Source organism: Pongo pygmaeus, chromosome 12 (genome assembly GCF_028885625.2).
Source record: "Pongo pygmaeus isolate AG05252 chromosome 12, NHGRI_mPonPyg2-v2.0_pri, whole genome shotgun sequence".
Taxonomy (NCBI): Eukaryota; Metazoa; Chordata; class Mammalia; order Primates; family Hominidae; genus Pongo; species Pongo pygmaeus.
Genome location: NC_072385.2, coordinates 40,496,261 through 40,511,766, shown reverse-complemented (window position 1 = coordinate 40,511,766; position 15,506 = coordinate 40,496,261). Strand labels below are relative to the sequence as shown.

General features: G+C 37.7%; 1 protein-coding gene across 19 annotated transcripts in view; it reads right to left on the bottom strand.

The window, feature by feature from the left end:
• Positions 1-5,217: 5,217 nt before the first annotated feature.
• The window catches only part of CCDC138 (coiled-coil domain containing 138), a 100,338-nt gene continuing 90,049 nt past the window's right edge, over positions 5,218-15,506 (bottom strand). For 9 of the 19 annotated variants that reach the window (XM_054475321.1, XM_063648532.1, XM_054475329.2 and 6 more), the window contains one exon: positions 14,008-14,511. In XM_054475321.1, coding sequence (XP_054331296.1) covers positions 14,346-14,511 — 166 coding nt within the window. In that variant the 3' untranslated portion in view covers positions 14,008-14,345. Of the gene's footprint in view, positions 5,602-7,825; positions 7,949-14,007; positions 14,512-15,506 lie in introns of those variants that run through there. The other 10 variants (XM_063648530.1, XM_063648525.1, XM_063648527.1 and 7 more) reach the window with 5 other exon arrangements.

Below are 15,506 nucleotides of genomic sequence, written 5' to 3'. Positions count from 1 at the left end.
AATCCTAAAAAGAGCAAGAGAAAAGCAGACACCTACAAAGAAAACCCCTGACCGGTGCAGTGGCTCATGCCTGTAATCCCAGCACTTTGGGAGGCTGAGATGGGTAGATCACTCATACTCAGGAGTACAAGACCAACCTAGGCAACATGGCAAAACCCCGTCTCTACTAAAAACACAAAACATTAGCCAGGCATGGGGATTGTGCCTGTGGTCCCAGCTACTAAGGAGGCTGAGGTGGGAGGATTGCTTAAGCCTGGGAGGCAGAGGCTGCAGCAAGCCCATATCATGCCACTGCACTGCACTCTGGCCTAGGTGACAGAGCGAGACCCCATCTCAAAAAAAAAAAAAAAAAAAAAAAAAAAAAAAAAAAAAAGAAAAGAAAGAAAGAAAACCCCATCAGCCTGAGTGAGTTTCTCAGCAGAAACTTTATAGGACAGAAGAGAATGGTATGATATACTCAAAGTGCTGAGAGAAAAAAAAAAAATGTCAGCCAAGAATACTATATCCAGCAAAATTATCCTTCATAAATGAAAGAGAACTAGTCTTTCCTAGACAAGCAAATGCTGAGGGAATTCATTACCACTAGCCCACTCCTACAAGAAATGCTCAAGGGAATTTTAAGCCTGGAAGTAAAATAACATTTATCATCATGGAAACAAATGAAAGTATAAAACTCACTGGTAAAGCAATCACATAAAATAGGAAGAGAAATGGTACCACTATAGAAACCCACCAACCACAACAACAATCAATAAGAGAAAAAGAAAGGAACAAAGAATATATGAAACAACCAGAAAAGACAACAAAACCTCACATATCAATAACCGTGAACACAAACAGATTTAATTCTCCACTTAAAAGATATAGAATAGCTGAATGGATTAAGAAACATGATCTAACTATATGCTTCTTATAAGAAACTCACCTTACCAGTAAAGACACATCTGAAAGTAAAGTGATGTACATATTCCATACAAATGAAAACCAAAATTGAGCAGGTGTACCTGTACTTATGAGATAAAATAGACTTGAAGTCAAAAACAGTAAAAAAAAAAAAAAAAAAGAAAGAAAAAAAGGTTATTATATAATGATAAAGGGATCAATTCAGCAAGAGGATATAATTATTCTAAATATATATGTCTAGAACATTGGAGAACTCATATTAATAAAGCAAATATTATTAGATCTAAGGAGAGACAGATGCAATACAATAACAGTCAGAGACTTCATCTCTCTCACTCAGCATTAGATAGATCACCTCGACAGAAAATCAAAAAGCATTGGATTTAAACTAAACTTTAGAGCAACTGGCCCTAACAGATCTTTACAGAACATTCTATCTGACTACAGAATATACATTCTCTCATCAGCACATGGAACATTCTCCAGGATAGACCATATGTTAGGCCACAAAACAAGTCTCAACAAAACTTAACAAACCAAAATCGTATCAAGTCTTTTCTCAGACTACAATGGATAAAACTAGAAATCAATACCACGAGGAACTTTGGAAACTATACAAAAACATGGAAATTAAACAGCATGCTTCTGAATAACCGCTGGATAAAAAAGAAATTAATATGAAAGTTAAAAAAAACTGAAAGAAATAAAAATGGAGAAACAATAAACCAAAACTGATGGGATACAACAAAAGCAGTGCAAAGGGGGAAGTTTACAGCAATAAACGCCTACATCAAAAAAAGTAGAAAGAGTACAAATTAACAATCAAACAATATACCTCAAGTAAATAGAAAAGCAAGAACAAACCAAGCCCAAAAATAGACAAAAAGAAATAATAAAGATCAGAGCAGGACTAAATAAAGTAGGGACTTGAAAAAATACAAAGACTCAACAAAATGAAAAATTGATTCTCCCAAAAGATAAAAAAATTGATAAACTGTTAGCTAAATTAATCAAGGAAAGAAGACCCAAATAAAATCAGAAATGAAAAAGAAGATATTACAAGTGATACCACAGAATTACAAAAATATCATCAGACACTATTATGGACAACTATTTGCTCACAAATTAGAAAACACAGAGGAAATGGATAAATTCCCAGAAACATAGAACCCCCCAAGATTGAATCAGGAATAAATAGAAAACACGAAAAGATCAATAAGAAGACTGAATCAGTAACAAAAAAATCACCCAACAAAAAAAGCCCAGGACTAAATGGATTCAAACTGAATTCTACCAAACATACAAAGAAATAACACCAACCCTCCTGAAACTATTCCAAAAAATTGAAGAGAAGGGAATTCTCCTTAACTTATTCTATGAGGCCAGCATTACCCTAATACCAAAACCAGACAAAGACATAACAAGAAAAGAAAACTACAGGCCAATATCCCTGGTGAATGAACATATATGCAAAAATCCTCCACAAAATACAAGCAAACCAAATCCAACAGCACATCAAAAACATAATAACACCATTATCAAATGGGATTTATGCCAAGGATGCAAGGATAGTTCAACATATGCAAATCAATAAATTTGACACATCACATCAACAAAATGAAGGAAAAAAACCATACGATCATCTCAACAGATGCAGAAAAAGCATTTGAAAAAATTCAACATCACTCCAGGATAAAAACTCTCAAGAAACTAGGCATAGAAGAAACTCACCTCAAAATAAGAAAGGCTATGACAAGCCCACAGCTAACATCATACTGAATGGAGAAAAGCTAAAAGCCTTTCCTCTAAGAACTGGAATAAGACAAGGCTGCCCCAGTTTACCACTGCTATTCAATGTAGTACTGGAAATCCTAGCCAGAGCACTCAGGAAAGAGAAAGAAAGAAAAAGCATCCAGAATGGAAAAGAGGAAATTAAATTGGCCCTCCTTGCTGATGCTATGGCCTTATATCTACCTGAATACTCCATCAAAATCTCTTATATCTAATAAATAAATTGAGTAAAGTTGCAGGATACAAAACCAACACACAAAAGTCAGTAGCATTTCTATACCAATAATAATCTAGTTGAGAAATAAATCAAGAAGGCAATCCCATTTACAATAGCTACAAAAATAAAATAAAATACCTAGTAATAAATTTAACCAAGGAAGTGGAAAATCTCTATAAGGAAAACTATAAAACACTGATGAAATAAATTGAAGAAGACACAAATAAAATGGAAAAAGGTCCCATGCTCATGGATAAGAGAAATTAATATCATTAAAATAACCACATTGCCCAAAGCAATCTACAGATTCAATGCAATCCCCATCAAAATACCAACATCACTTTTCACAGAATTAAAAAAGCAATCCTAAAATTCATATGGAACCAAACAAAAAAGAGCTCAAAGTCATCCTTTTTTGTCAAAAAAGACAAAAGCTGAAGGCAACACAATGACTCACTTCAAAACATATTACAAGGATATAGCAACCAAAACAGCATGGTACTGTTACAAAAACAGACACGTAGACCAATGGAACAAAACAAAGAAACCAGACATAAAGGCACATATTTATGGCCAAGTGATCTTCGACAAAGCCAAAAAGAACTTACACTGGGGAAAGTTCACCCTCTTCAATAAATGGTACTCAGAAAATTGGTTAACCAGATGCAGAAGAATGAAAATGGACCCCTATCTCTCATCATATACAAAAATAAACTAAAAATAGATTAGAGATTTACACATAAGACATGAAACTATAAAAAATAGCATAAGAAAGCCTAGGGAAAACTCTCCGGACGTTGGTCTAGAAAAAGAATTTATGATTGAGACTTCAAAAGCACAGGCAACAAAACAAAAATAGACAAATAGGATTATAATAAACTAAAAATATTTGACACAGAAAAGGAAATGATCAACAGAGTGAAGAGACAACCTATTGAACAGTAGAAAATATTTGCAAACTATTCATCCAACAGGGGACTAATATTCTGAATACACAAGGAACTCAAACAGCTCAACAGTTAAAAAAATTTTTTTTAATCCCATTAAAAAGTGGGCAAAGGGGGCTGGGCGTGGTGGCTCACACCTGTAATACCAGCACTTTGGGAGGCCGAGGCAGGTGGATCATGAGGTCAGGAGATAGAGACCATCCTGGCTAATGCAGTGAAAGCCATCTCTATTAAAAATACAAAAATTAGCTGGCTGTGGTGGCGGGCGCCTGTAGTTCCAGCTACTTGGGAGGCTGAGGCAGGAGAATGGCGTGAACCCAGGAGGCAGAGCGTGCAGTGAGACGAGACTGCACCACTGCACTCCAGCCTGGGTGACAGAGAGAGACTCCGTCTCAAAAATAAATAAATAAATAAATAAAGCGGGCAAAGGACATGAATAGACATTGTTCAAAAGAAGACATACAGGTAACCAACAGATAGATGAAAAAAATGCCCAACATCAGAATGAAAATCAAAATCACAATTAGATATCATCTTACCCCAGTCAGAAGAGCTATTATTAAAAAGACAAAAAATAACAGATGTTGGCAAGGATGTAGATAAAAATAATTCTTACCCACTGTTGGTGAGAATTTAAACAGCCACTATGGAAAAGTAAGATTTCTCAAAAAACTAAAATTAGAATTACCACTGGATCCAACAATCCCTCTACTGGGTATCTACCCAAAGGGAAAGAAATCAATATGATATATTGATATCTATCACCCCCATGTTTATTGCAGCACTATTCACAATAGCAAAGATATGGAATCAACCTAAGTGCCCATCAGCGGACAAATGGATAAAGGAAATGTGGTACATATACACAATGAAATACTATTCAGCCACAAAAAGAATGAAGTCATGTCATTTGCAGCAACATGGATAAAACCAGAGGTCATTATTTTAAGTGAAAACAGCCAAGCAAAAAAGACAAATGTCACATGTTTCCACTTATATGTGGAAGCTAAAAAATTTGATCACATAGAGATAGAGGGGGAAAGACAGATACCAGAGACTGGGAATCATGAGTGGTGGGAGGAAGAGGACAAGGAGAACTGGGTTAAAGTGTACAAACATACAGTAAGTTAGAAGGAAAAAATTCAATGTTCAACAGCTGACTGGGGTGACTACACTTAACAAACATGTATTGTATTCGGGTGGACACCCCAAATACCCTGACTTGATCACCACATATTATACACATGTAACAAAATTTCTCATGTATCCCGCAGATTTGTACAAATAAAAAATAAAATAAAAAATAAAGCCTGGTTCCATTAATTCTTCATATTTAAAAAGGAATTAATTTTTACAGATACAGTACTTACTTTTCAATTTTATTGCGTAACTTTTCATTAAAGTGAGAAAGCCATTACATTCGTAAGACAAACACAGTATCAAAGAAGTTAAAAGTCATCAGGTAATGAAATAACAATCATCTCAAATTTGGATGCACATGCTCAATAACTTTTTCTCTCTGCCTAAATGCCTTATTGGCAGGGAAAAATTATATGAGAGGAAAAGAAAGTGCCAAGCAAACTGCACCGGCCCCTCAGGACAAAAACTCATCAGGGAAAGATTCAAATGTTTTAAAGTTCTGCAAAAGCAACATGAAAAACCAAAGTCCAGCATTGGGGGCGGATGAAGGTGGGTTTGTGAACAGGAAGAAAGGCTGGAAGTTTCAGCTCCCTTACAGAGTACCTGGAAAAGAGATACCTATTAGTAATTATATGAGCTAAATTCTCCTTTAGCATCTCTCAGTATTGATTCTCTGCAAAGATTTGTATTACAATATTCCAATTAGCTCCTTGGGAAGAAATTTTGATGTAACTATTTTCATTCTACAGACAGGGAAATTCCAGAAGCCACTGCTGATGGGGAGTGGGGAGGGGCTGAAAAACCTGGCCACAGAGCAGAGGTGTTTCAAACGAGGGTGTGTGGCTTGGCAGACCCATCTTCAATTCCTGAGCCTGCACCCAGGAGTGACAAGCCTGGACTCACAGCTGCCTGGCTTTCGAAAGAGAAAAAGAGGTCAAGTGGCCTTTCCCAGCTGGAAGATGCCTGTTGCAGCTGCTTGAGAGTCCTATCCGGGAGGACACAATCTAGAAAAGGAGACCTGCCAGGAAAGCTGTGGCATGTGTCATTTGCTCCTTGGCCAAAACCATCATCCTTGACTTTCTGATGTTTATTATGTGGAGCTTTGTCACAGGTTCCTACATGAAATACGCTGTCACTACCAAAAAGAAACAAGCAAAAACAAAACAACGATCTCTTCACTTATTCTCTTCAGCGGTGCTCTTTCTTCTATTTTGATTGCATCAAGCTTTTCGGAATGGAAACATATTCACTGTCTCAGAGGTTTCCTTTTCTCACAAAGGAAGCTCCACTTCCAGTAAGGCTATGCACTGAGTGCCCATTCTGTGCCTTGTGGAATTACACTGCTAGCTCCCATTCTGAGGAGTGTTTATCTTCCGAAGTGCCTCTCTACCTGTTTTGACATTCACAATCTGGGAGACCAGGCACCATGGTCCCTGCTTGACAGGTAAAGCAAGTTGGGCCCAGAGAACTGAAGTAACTTACTAAAAGTTCACATCATTGGGCAGGTGCAGTTGCTCATACCTGTAATCCCAACACTTTAGGAAGCCGAGGCAGAAGGATCACTTGAGCCCTGGAGTTCAAGACCAGCCTGGCAACATAGCGAGACCCCATCTCTACAAATATTTTAAAAATTAGCCGAGCATGGTGGTGCATGCCTATAGTCCCAGCTACTGGGATGGCTAAGGTGAAAGGATTGCTTGAGCCCAGAATGAGCCAAGACCATGCCACTGCACTCCAGCCTAGGAAACAGAGTGAGACTCTGCCTCAAACAAAAAATCAAAACAAGTTCACATTATTTAGGAGTGATGCTAGTGAGTCAGTGCTGCTCCTGACAGAAAGCAGATGACACCCTCAAAGTGGATAATTTATAAAGGGGCTGTTTACAAAGAGAGGAGTGAGGTTTAGGGAAACTATGAGGGGCAGACCCTTGAGTCACAGAGCACTGTGCCCTGGGGGATGCCCTGGAGAAGCAGATGCCCTGTTGTCTCCTGATAGCAACCCCCACTGGCCAAGCCCAGCAAGAAGCCCACTCGAGTGAGCCTCCCAGGCCAGGGAGGAATGTAGAGTGGAAGGGTCAATGGAAGATTCCAGCCCAGCCAGTGAGGCTGAAACTGGACATCCTGAATCCTCTCTTCATTAAGGCAAACCGTTCTGGAGAGAACACTGCAAACATGTGAACCCTGGGAACCAGGCACACATGGATCGCATCCCAGCCCTGCCCTTGCTGGTTATGTCTGGATCTTCATCTCATCTGTATGTCAGGGGATGGCACAACTGGCATTGTGCTCAAGACTGAAAGAGGCAATGTCTGAAAAGCACATGGCCCCGTGCAGGTGAGTGCTCAGTAAATAGTGCACATTCTTGTCACTGGTCCCATCTTCATCTTACAGAACTGACAATAACCACAGCCACAGAGATTTTTCCAGTTTGGTTTCATCTCAACTGGGTGCTACAGATTTGCCATGAAACATTTTCAGGGATTTGTATAAATAACTGCAGACCTCATGATACAAAGTATTTCTTGGGCAAATTTCAAGAATTTGAAAGCTGTATCACACCTTCCTCTACACATATCTAAAGGCTTTGGGCTCGTAAAATATAGAGGATAGGTTGAAATGAAATACAGTGGAAAATAAGAAATGAACTGCACACTGCTGAATTCAGTACCAAGTTTAATCTCGATGCTCCTATATAAAGAAGACAAGGTCTTTTTTAGCCCCACCCTACTTGCGCCATCCTTAAACTCCTACCTCACACCCTTCCAGCAGTCCCAGATCTGTGCACAGTTCCATTTATCTAGGGAAGACTGACACTCTCAGGTGCTTACCTCTCAGTGCAAGGCCAGCTTAGGATTTCAAGAATTTCAATAACTTAGATGGCAAGAGAGAAAGAGGAGGCCTGAGAAGAAAATGAAGAGCCATGTGGACATTGGAAGGACATGGAGGATGACCTGAAAAGGAAAAGGGATGGTAAGTGAACAGAAGAGGCGAGAGAAAAGGGTCTCGGGGGCTTAACCTGCAATAACACAGCAAGTGGGTCTACAATGGGTACGAAGTTTGAACAGGCAAACAAGAGAATGAGATAAAGCACTGCTTTGCCCAGTAACGCCCTCCTAAGAGCTTTACACTTTGAGAGAATTCCAAACCCTTAAAATCCTTTGCTAGCACAGAAAAGGATCCGACACTTGTCTGTTCATCAGAAGGGTGTGAGCTCTGCGTTTCCATACAGGCATACCATAATTTTGTTGCACTTCACCTTTACTGTGGTTCACAGATACTTCGTTTTTTACAAATCGAAGATTTGTGGCACCCTGCATCTGGTGAGTCTATTGGAACCATTTTTTCCAAAAGCGTGAGCTCACATTTTGGTAATTTGCATTTTTCAACTTTTCTGTTACTATTATGTTATTATATCTGTCATGGTGATCTGTGATCAGTAATCTATTTTTTTTTTTTTTGAGACGGGGTCTCACTCTGTTGCCCAGACTGGAGTGCAGTGGTGTGATCATAGCTCACTGCAGCCTCCAACTCCTGGGCTCATGTGATCCTCCTGCCTCAGCTTCTCAAGTTGCTAGGACTACAAGTGCCTGCCACTACAACTGGCTGGTTTATTTTTATTTTTACTCTTTTTGTAGAAACAGGGTCTTGCTATGTTGCCCAGGCTGGTCTCAAACTCCTGGCCTCAAGCAATCCTCTAGCCTCAGCTTCCCAAAGTGCTGGGGTTACAAGAGTGAGCCATCGTGCCTGGCCAATAATCTCTGATGTTACTATTGTAATTGTTTTAGGATGCCAAGAACCACACCCATGTAAGACAGCAAACTTAACTGATAAATGTGTGTTATGACTGCTCCACTGACTGGCTGATCCCCCATCTCTCCCTCCCCTTGGATCTCTCTTCATTTCCTGAGACATAATAATACTGAAATTAGGCCAATTAATAACCTTAAAATTCCCTCTAAGTGTCCAAGTGAAAGGAAGAGTCTCACATCTCTCACTTTAAATGAAAAGCTAGAAATGGTTGGGTTTAGCATGTCCAAAGCCAGGAAAAGCTGAAGGCTAGGCCTCTTGTGCCAAACTACGAAGTTGTGAAAGCAAAGGAAACGTTCTTAAAGGAAATTAAAAGCACTACTCTAGAGAACACACAAATGATAAGAAAACACAGCAGCTTTATTGCTGATAAGGAGAAAGTTTTAGTGGTCTTGATACAAATCGGCCACAATATTCCTTTAAGCCAAAGCCTAATCCAAAGCAAGGCCCTAACTCTCTTCAATTCTATGAAGGCTGAGGAAGCTGCAGAAGGAAAGGTTGAAGCTAGCAGAGGTTGGTTCATGAGGTTTTAGGAAAGAAATCATCTCCATAACATAAAAGTGCAAGTTGAAGCAGCAAGTGCTGGTGAAGAAGCTGCAGCAAGTTCTCCACAAGACTGAGGTAAGACCACTGATGAAGTGGCTACACTACACAACAGATTTTCACTGTAGATGAAACAGCCTTCTATTGGAAGACCATGCCATCTTAGGCTCCACATCTGATTCTAGTTCATTTGCAATTTCCACCACATCAGCAGTTACTTCCTCCATTGAAGTCTTAAACCCCTCAGAGTCATTCGTGAGGATTGGAATCAACTTTTTCCAAACTCCTGTTAATGTTGACATTTTGACTTTCTCCCATGAATTATAAAGTATATATGGAGAAGCAAATTGACTTGAAAGTTGAAATTACATTTTGGTTCACAGGCTGCAGAATGGATGTTATGTTATCAGGCATGGAAACAGTAATCTTGTACATGTCCATGGTAGAGCTCTTTGGTCACTGGGTGCACTGTTAATAAGTGGTAATGTTTTCAGAGGAGTCTTTTTTTATCTGAGCAGTAGGTCTCAACAGCAGGCTTAAAGTATTCAGGAAATGATGCTGTAAACAGATGTGCTGTCATCCAGGCTTTGTTCTTCCATTTATAGAGTACAGGCAGGGGAGATTTAGCATAATTCTTAAGGGCCCTAGGATTTTCAGAATGGTAAATGAGCATTGCCTTCAAGTTAAAGTCACCAGCTCCATTAAACTCTAACAAGAGAGTCAGCCTGTCCTTTGAAGCTTTGAAGCCAGGCCTTGATGCCTCCTCCCTAGCTCCTCTCTAGCTATGAAAACCTAGAAAGTTTAGCCTTCTAGATGTCATTAGGAAAGTTCATAATTCATGGGAGAAAGTCAGTTGGTACTCACAAAATAACTTGTTAGGATTTTGAATAGGATTTCCGTTGTATCTATAGATCAAGTTGGGAAGAACAGACATCTTAACAATATTGAGTCTTCCTATCTATGAACATGGAATCTACAGTACTGTCCCCTCTTTCATTTTTGGTATTAGCAATCTGTGCCTTCTCTTGTTTTTTGTTTGTTTTTGTTTTTTTTTTAAGTTAGCCTGGCTGGAATTTTATTAATTTTATTATCTTTTCAAAGAGATAGCTTTTGGTTGTGTTGACTTCCTGTTTTCAATTTCATTGATCTCTGTTTTTTTAAATTTTTTCTTTTGCTTTGGATTTGTTTATCATGTCTGGCCTCCAAGGAACTGTTTTACTTTGCCACCAGCTCAACCACATGCTTATGTACTCTTAACATTTTTAGTTGCACTGCACCTGGAGAATAGATATAGTCCACCACCCTGCTGAAAATAAAAATTTTCTATTTTACATTGTTTACTCTAGAAACATTTCTTTTGTTATTCCAATAAATTTGAAGGTTGGAAGAGAGGAGGTAAACTCAAGGACTCTAGTCACAACTCTAATATGGGTAAAAATCTAGTATTGCAAATTTCTTCTCACTCCCCTTCAACTAAGAGAGCTCTAGTCACAACAATGATACTGGCTTAGTCACTCAGATCTCCCTAACCTCATTTCTTTTTTGATCTATAAAATGGTAACAATTAAAAGACCCATCTCACAAAGTTATTATGAGGATTAAATAATAATAATATACTAAAAACTTAGCCTGGCCAAAATATATTTTTCTATTAGAAAGCTAATCTTGTATTTCTGGAATGTATGTTATCCTACTTAATCATGGATTAATGTTTCTGTCATATGCAGTTGGTATTAATTTCTCCATAATTCTTTGAGATTTTTAAATCTTATTCTTTCTCATTTTGCCAACTGTTTGATACCAGATTCATGCTAACTGCATAAAATGAATTTGGATGATTTTTCTACATTCTGAGACAGTTTAAATAACTTTAAATATTTCATGTTGAAATTTTAAAACAATCCACTTGTAAAACACCTGGACTTGCAGCCATTTTAAAAAAGAATTCTTTGATAATTTTATAAAAGACTGTAGGCTAGGCACACTGGTTCATGCTTGTAATCCCAGCATTCTGGAAGGCTGAGGCAGGCAGACTGCTCGAGCTCAGGAGTTCAAGACCAGTCCGGGCAACATGGCAAAACCCTGTCTCTACAAAAAATAAATAAATAAATAAATAAATAAATAAATAAATGACTGCAACGGTTTGCTAGTGCAGATTTCTTAAGCCAGTTTTGATCTTTTCCTAGAGAATAGTCCATTTCATTCAGATTTTCAAATTTATTAGCACATGACCATAAAGAACTTATAATTTTTAAAACTTCTTTATCCTAAATATTTTTGTTCACATTCCTGTCATTCTATTTTTTGCTATATCTATATATTTCATTTTTCTTTTTCAGTGTTTTGAGAATATTTATGCTATTTTTAATAGTTTCCTTGATATTTTCCAAAAGGATTCTGTGTCTTACATTTTTCTAACAGTGAAATTAACACTTCAACTCTTTCTGATGATAAATGTAGAACACTGTAGTTAACAGCTCCTCTTTCATCTCTACCTCAATCTCAAGGCCCCATCAATTCTTAGTTTTTGTTAACAAAGGCTAAGATAGTCTTACCCAGATACTTACTAACATATTGCTTTTCCCATTATTTAAAAACAATTTTTTTCTAATAAAAGGTTTCACATATTTGTTACTAAACCACCCTACTAGTGCAGAGCATATACACAAAGAGAAAAAACATTTTCCCAATAAAACATATCAGACTGTCCAGATGGTGGTGACATTTTCAGTCTGATATGGTAAGATGACAGTGACCTTGATACAGCATAAATATGTGTGCCATCTCATTTGCAATTCCTTACAGACCCAGCGTGGTTCCTCTCCAGTGTCTCCTCTTGGAACTGTACCTGATTTTATTATCAGTTTTCATCTGAATGCACTGGGGAATGAGACAATTTTGCTTTTTGTTTCTTGGCCTGAAATCACTTGACCCTGAAAGACTTGTGAGAAGACAGGGTGAGAAATGGAGTCAACCGTACACATCATGATGATGGAGGAAGGAAGAGCGAGGGGGCTGCTTTTTCCATTATTTATCCTTTTGAGGAATTTAACATCTCACTCCATCTTATAAACAGTTACAATTATTTAATGTTTAAGTTGTTTCAGTGTTCAGTGCTTTTGATATGAGGTTGATTTAATAAACTGTTTTCTTTCATCTCTAAGTTGATTAATCTTTAAGTCGTTTCTTTCTCCAGAATAGTACATAAGTGGTATAATTTCTCAAAGCTTGAATGTCTGAAGCTGTCTTTCCATTGTCTTCACTTATGAAAGGCATCTTCACTAGGGATAAATTCTTGGATTAAAAATCTTCTCCTCTAGAGCTCCCTATTACCTTCCAGCATTCTATAAGGCTAGCCTGGTTTTTCCTTTCTTGTAAATAACTGGCTTTTGTTTGTGCTTTTATCCTTATAACTTACCATTTGGCCAGGATGCATCTAATTATAGAACCCTTTTCTCATAGGTTTTTCTGGAACATGATGAGCCCTTTCTATCTGTACATGCAGCTCTTTCTATGGCCACCAGAATCTTTATTCAACTATATTTCTGAATATTGCTTCCACTCCACTTGTTCTGTTCTTTTCTTCAGAGACACCAAATGCTGCCATGCAGAAGTGCCAGGCTCTGTCCTAGTATCTGCCATCCACTCTCATGAGTACCATCTCTATGTACTCTGAGTTCCGAGAGAACTTTTTGTTTGTTCTTGTCATGCTAATCCTATTTTATGAAGTTATTTTTTGTTTCTAATGTGCACTTTGGCGTCTGCATTTTTATTTTATTTATTTTTATTTTTTTGAGACAGAATCTCACTTTGTTGCCCAGGCTGGAGTGCAATGGCGTGATCTCGGCTCACTGGAACCTCTGCCTCCCAGGTTCAAGTGATTCTCCTGCCTAGCCTCCCGAGTAGCTAGGATCACAGGCGCCCACCACCGCCTGGCTAATTCTGTATTTTCTGTAGAGACGGGGTTTCACCATGTTGGCAAGGCTGGTCTTGAACTCCTGACCTTAGGTGATCCGCCCACCTCAGCCTCCTAGAGTGCTGGGATTACCGGCGTAAGCTACCGTGCCTGGCCTTCTGCATTTTTAAGTTTCTATGGTTCCACCATTCTCACCCTGGCCTGTTCTTTCATTATGGCTTTCTGTTTCTACTTCAAAAATGGCACATTTTCTGGTATTTTTTTGAAGAGGCCCAATAGTTTCTTGAAAATTTCTTCTAACTCCTGAAACTGGGATTATACACTGATCATATATGATTTTATGACTCTTTAAAACAATGTTTCTCAGTATCCTGTCCTAAGTCCCAAGTTTTACCACCTTTACTTCACCCAGACCTCTGGCCACTTTACTCATCTTTGGCTATACCAAGAGATATTTCTGGTAACAGGACTATTATTTTTAACTTTCAATGTTTAAAAAATGTCTTGCCTTGTATATACATGCTCCAGTAATAATTATTTTGAAAACAAAAAAGTTTTTAAAACTGTGAACAGCACAATAAAAAACTTTTTCTATCCCACAAAGAGCACAATAAAAAAAAAATCAACATCTGTTAATCTAGGACACAGTATATAGAAAAGTTATGGTATCAAGATGATAGTTTGAAGATATATATTTTTGCTTTCAAAAGCAAGGATTCTAATATATTAAGAAAATAGACAGTATTATTTAACCCTGTTCTCACATAAGAACCAATTTTATTCCAAATAATCACATAATTTTAAGAAATAATTTTCCTAATATATTTTTACAAAAAGTCACTTCAATGTCATACATTCTAGAAACGCCATCTTGTACATTAGTACTACCTTACCTGAACTGAAACATTCCAGAAGTTCCAATACCTTCTACAGATTTCATTTTTACAGTTCAAAAAAATTATTTATTTTTCATGATAAATGATGCTACTGATAACTTTACTTGGTAGAATTGTAGTTACTTTGGTAATTTCTACATGTTTATAAATAAGCACCACATATACTATATTAAAAAATTAGCCAGTCTAATGGCTTGCACTGGAGACCAGGGAGTTACATTTTGTTAAACCCAAATTGAACAGAGTTGAATTTAGATTAATACAGAGAAATGCATGCTCTGGGTTTGTTGTCCTTTGTATTTCTTGAAGCATCAGATGAATCGTAAAAAGTTCAAAGAGCTTCTTATTACTCCTGTAAAAAAAAAAAAAATGAATACATTATTTAATTACACATACTTAGAGAGTTTATCTGCAATGACACTGAAAGATAATTTATGTGTAAACATGAGGAAATGGCATCTGTTTTTAAAAACAGTGGAGAAAATAGGCGACTAAAAGATTAGGATGCTGAAACAAACAAAATAGGTTTTATGAGATAAACCTGAAGCAGAAAACCACTGGGGAAAAAAGAAAACCTTTTTTTCTTTTGAGACAAGGTCTTATTCTGGCACCCAGGTGGAGTGCAGTGGCATGAACACAGCTTACTGCAGCCTCAACCTCCCCAGCTCAAGCAATCCTCCCATCTCAGCCTCCCAAGTAGCTAGAACTACAGGCGCACATCACCAAACCTGGCTAATTTTGTTTATTTTTTGTAGGGACAGGGTGTCACTATGTTGCCAAGGCTGGTCTTGAACTTCTGGGCTCAGGCGATCCTCCTTCCTTCGCCTCCCAAAGTGCTGAGACTACAGATGTGAACCACTGTGCCCAGCCTGGAACCATTTTACAACCGTGAAAATTGCACCCTATTCACTATTAGAGAGCGTGAGAATTTTTTTTTCACAGCTGGCAAAACAGACAAACATTTGATCATCCTATTTTGAGTAAGCAGGCCTTTTTAAAGTGGCAGAATATTGGTTTATCTTTTGACTTGGCTATAGAATACTTGTTCAACCATCCTCTTTCTAATAACTCGTCAGTAATTTCATTTCAATCATTAAGAATCTGTTTCTTATTTCCTTGTCTAGCTATGTTTCTTATTTCCTTGTCTAGTTATTTGACAAACTCTTTCAAGAGAGTTTGTCAAGTAACCTTATGTACTATCCTAATACAACAGGATTTACATATTTTGTGGTCTTAAAGATTTATTTTAAGATTTGCTTGAGCATCAACTATTCCCAGTCCTCTTGTTCAAGCTTTGTTTTTTTAATCTAAGTCTAAAATGAACCTAAGCTACAAACATATCACGAA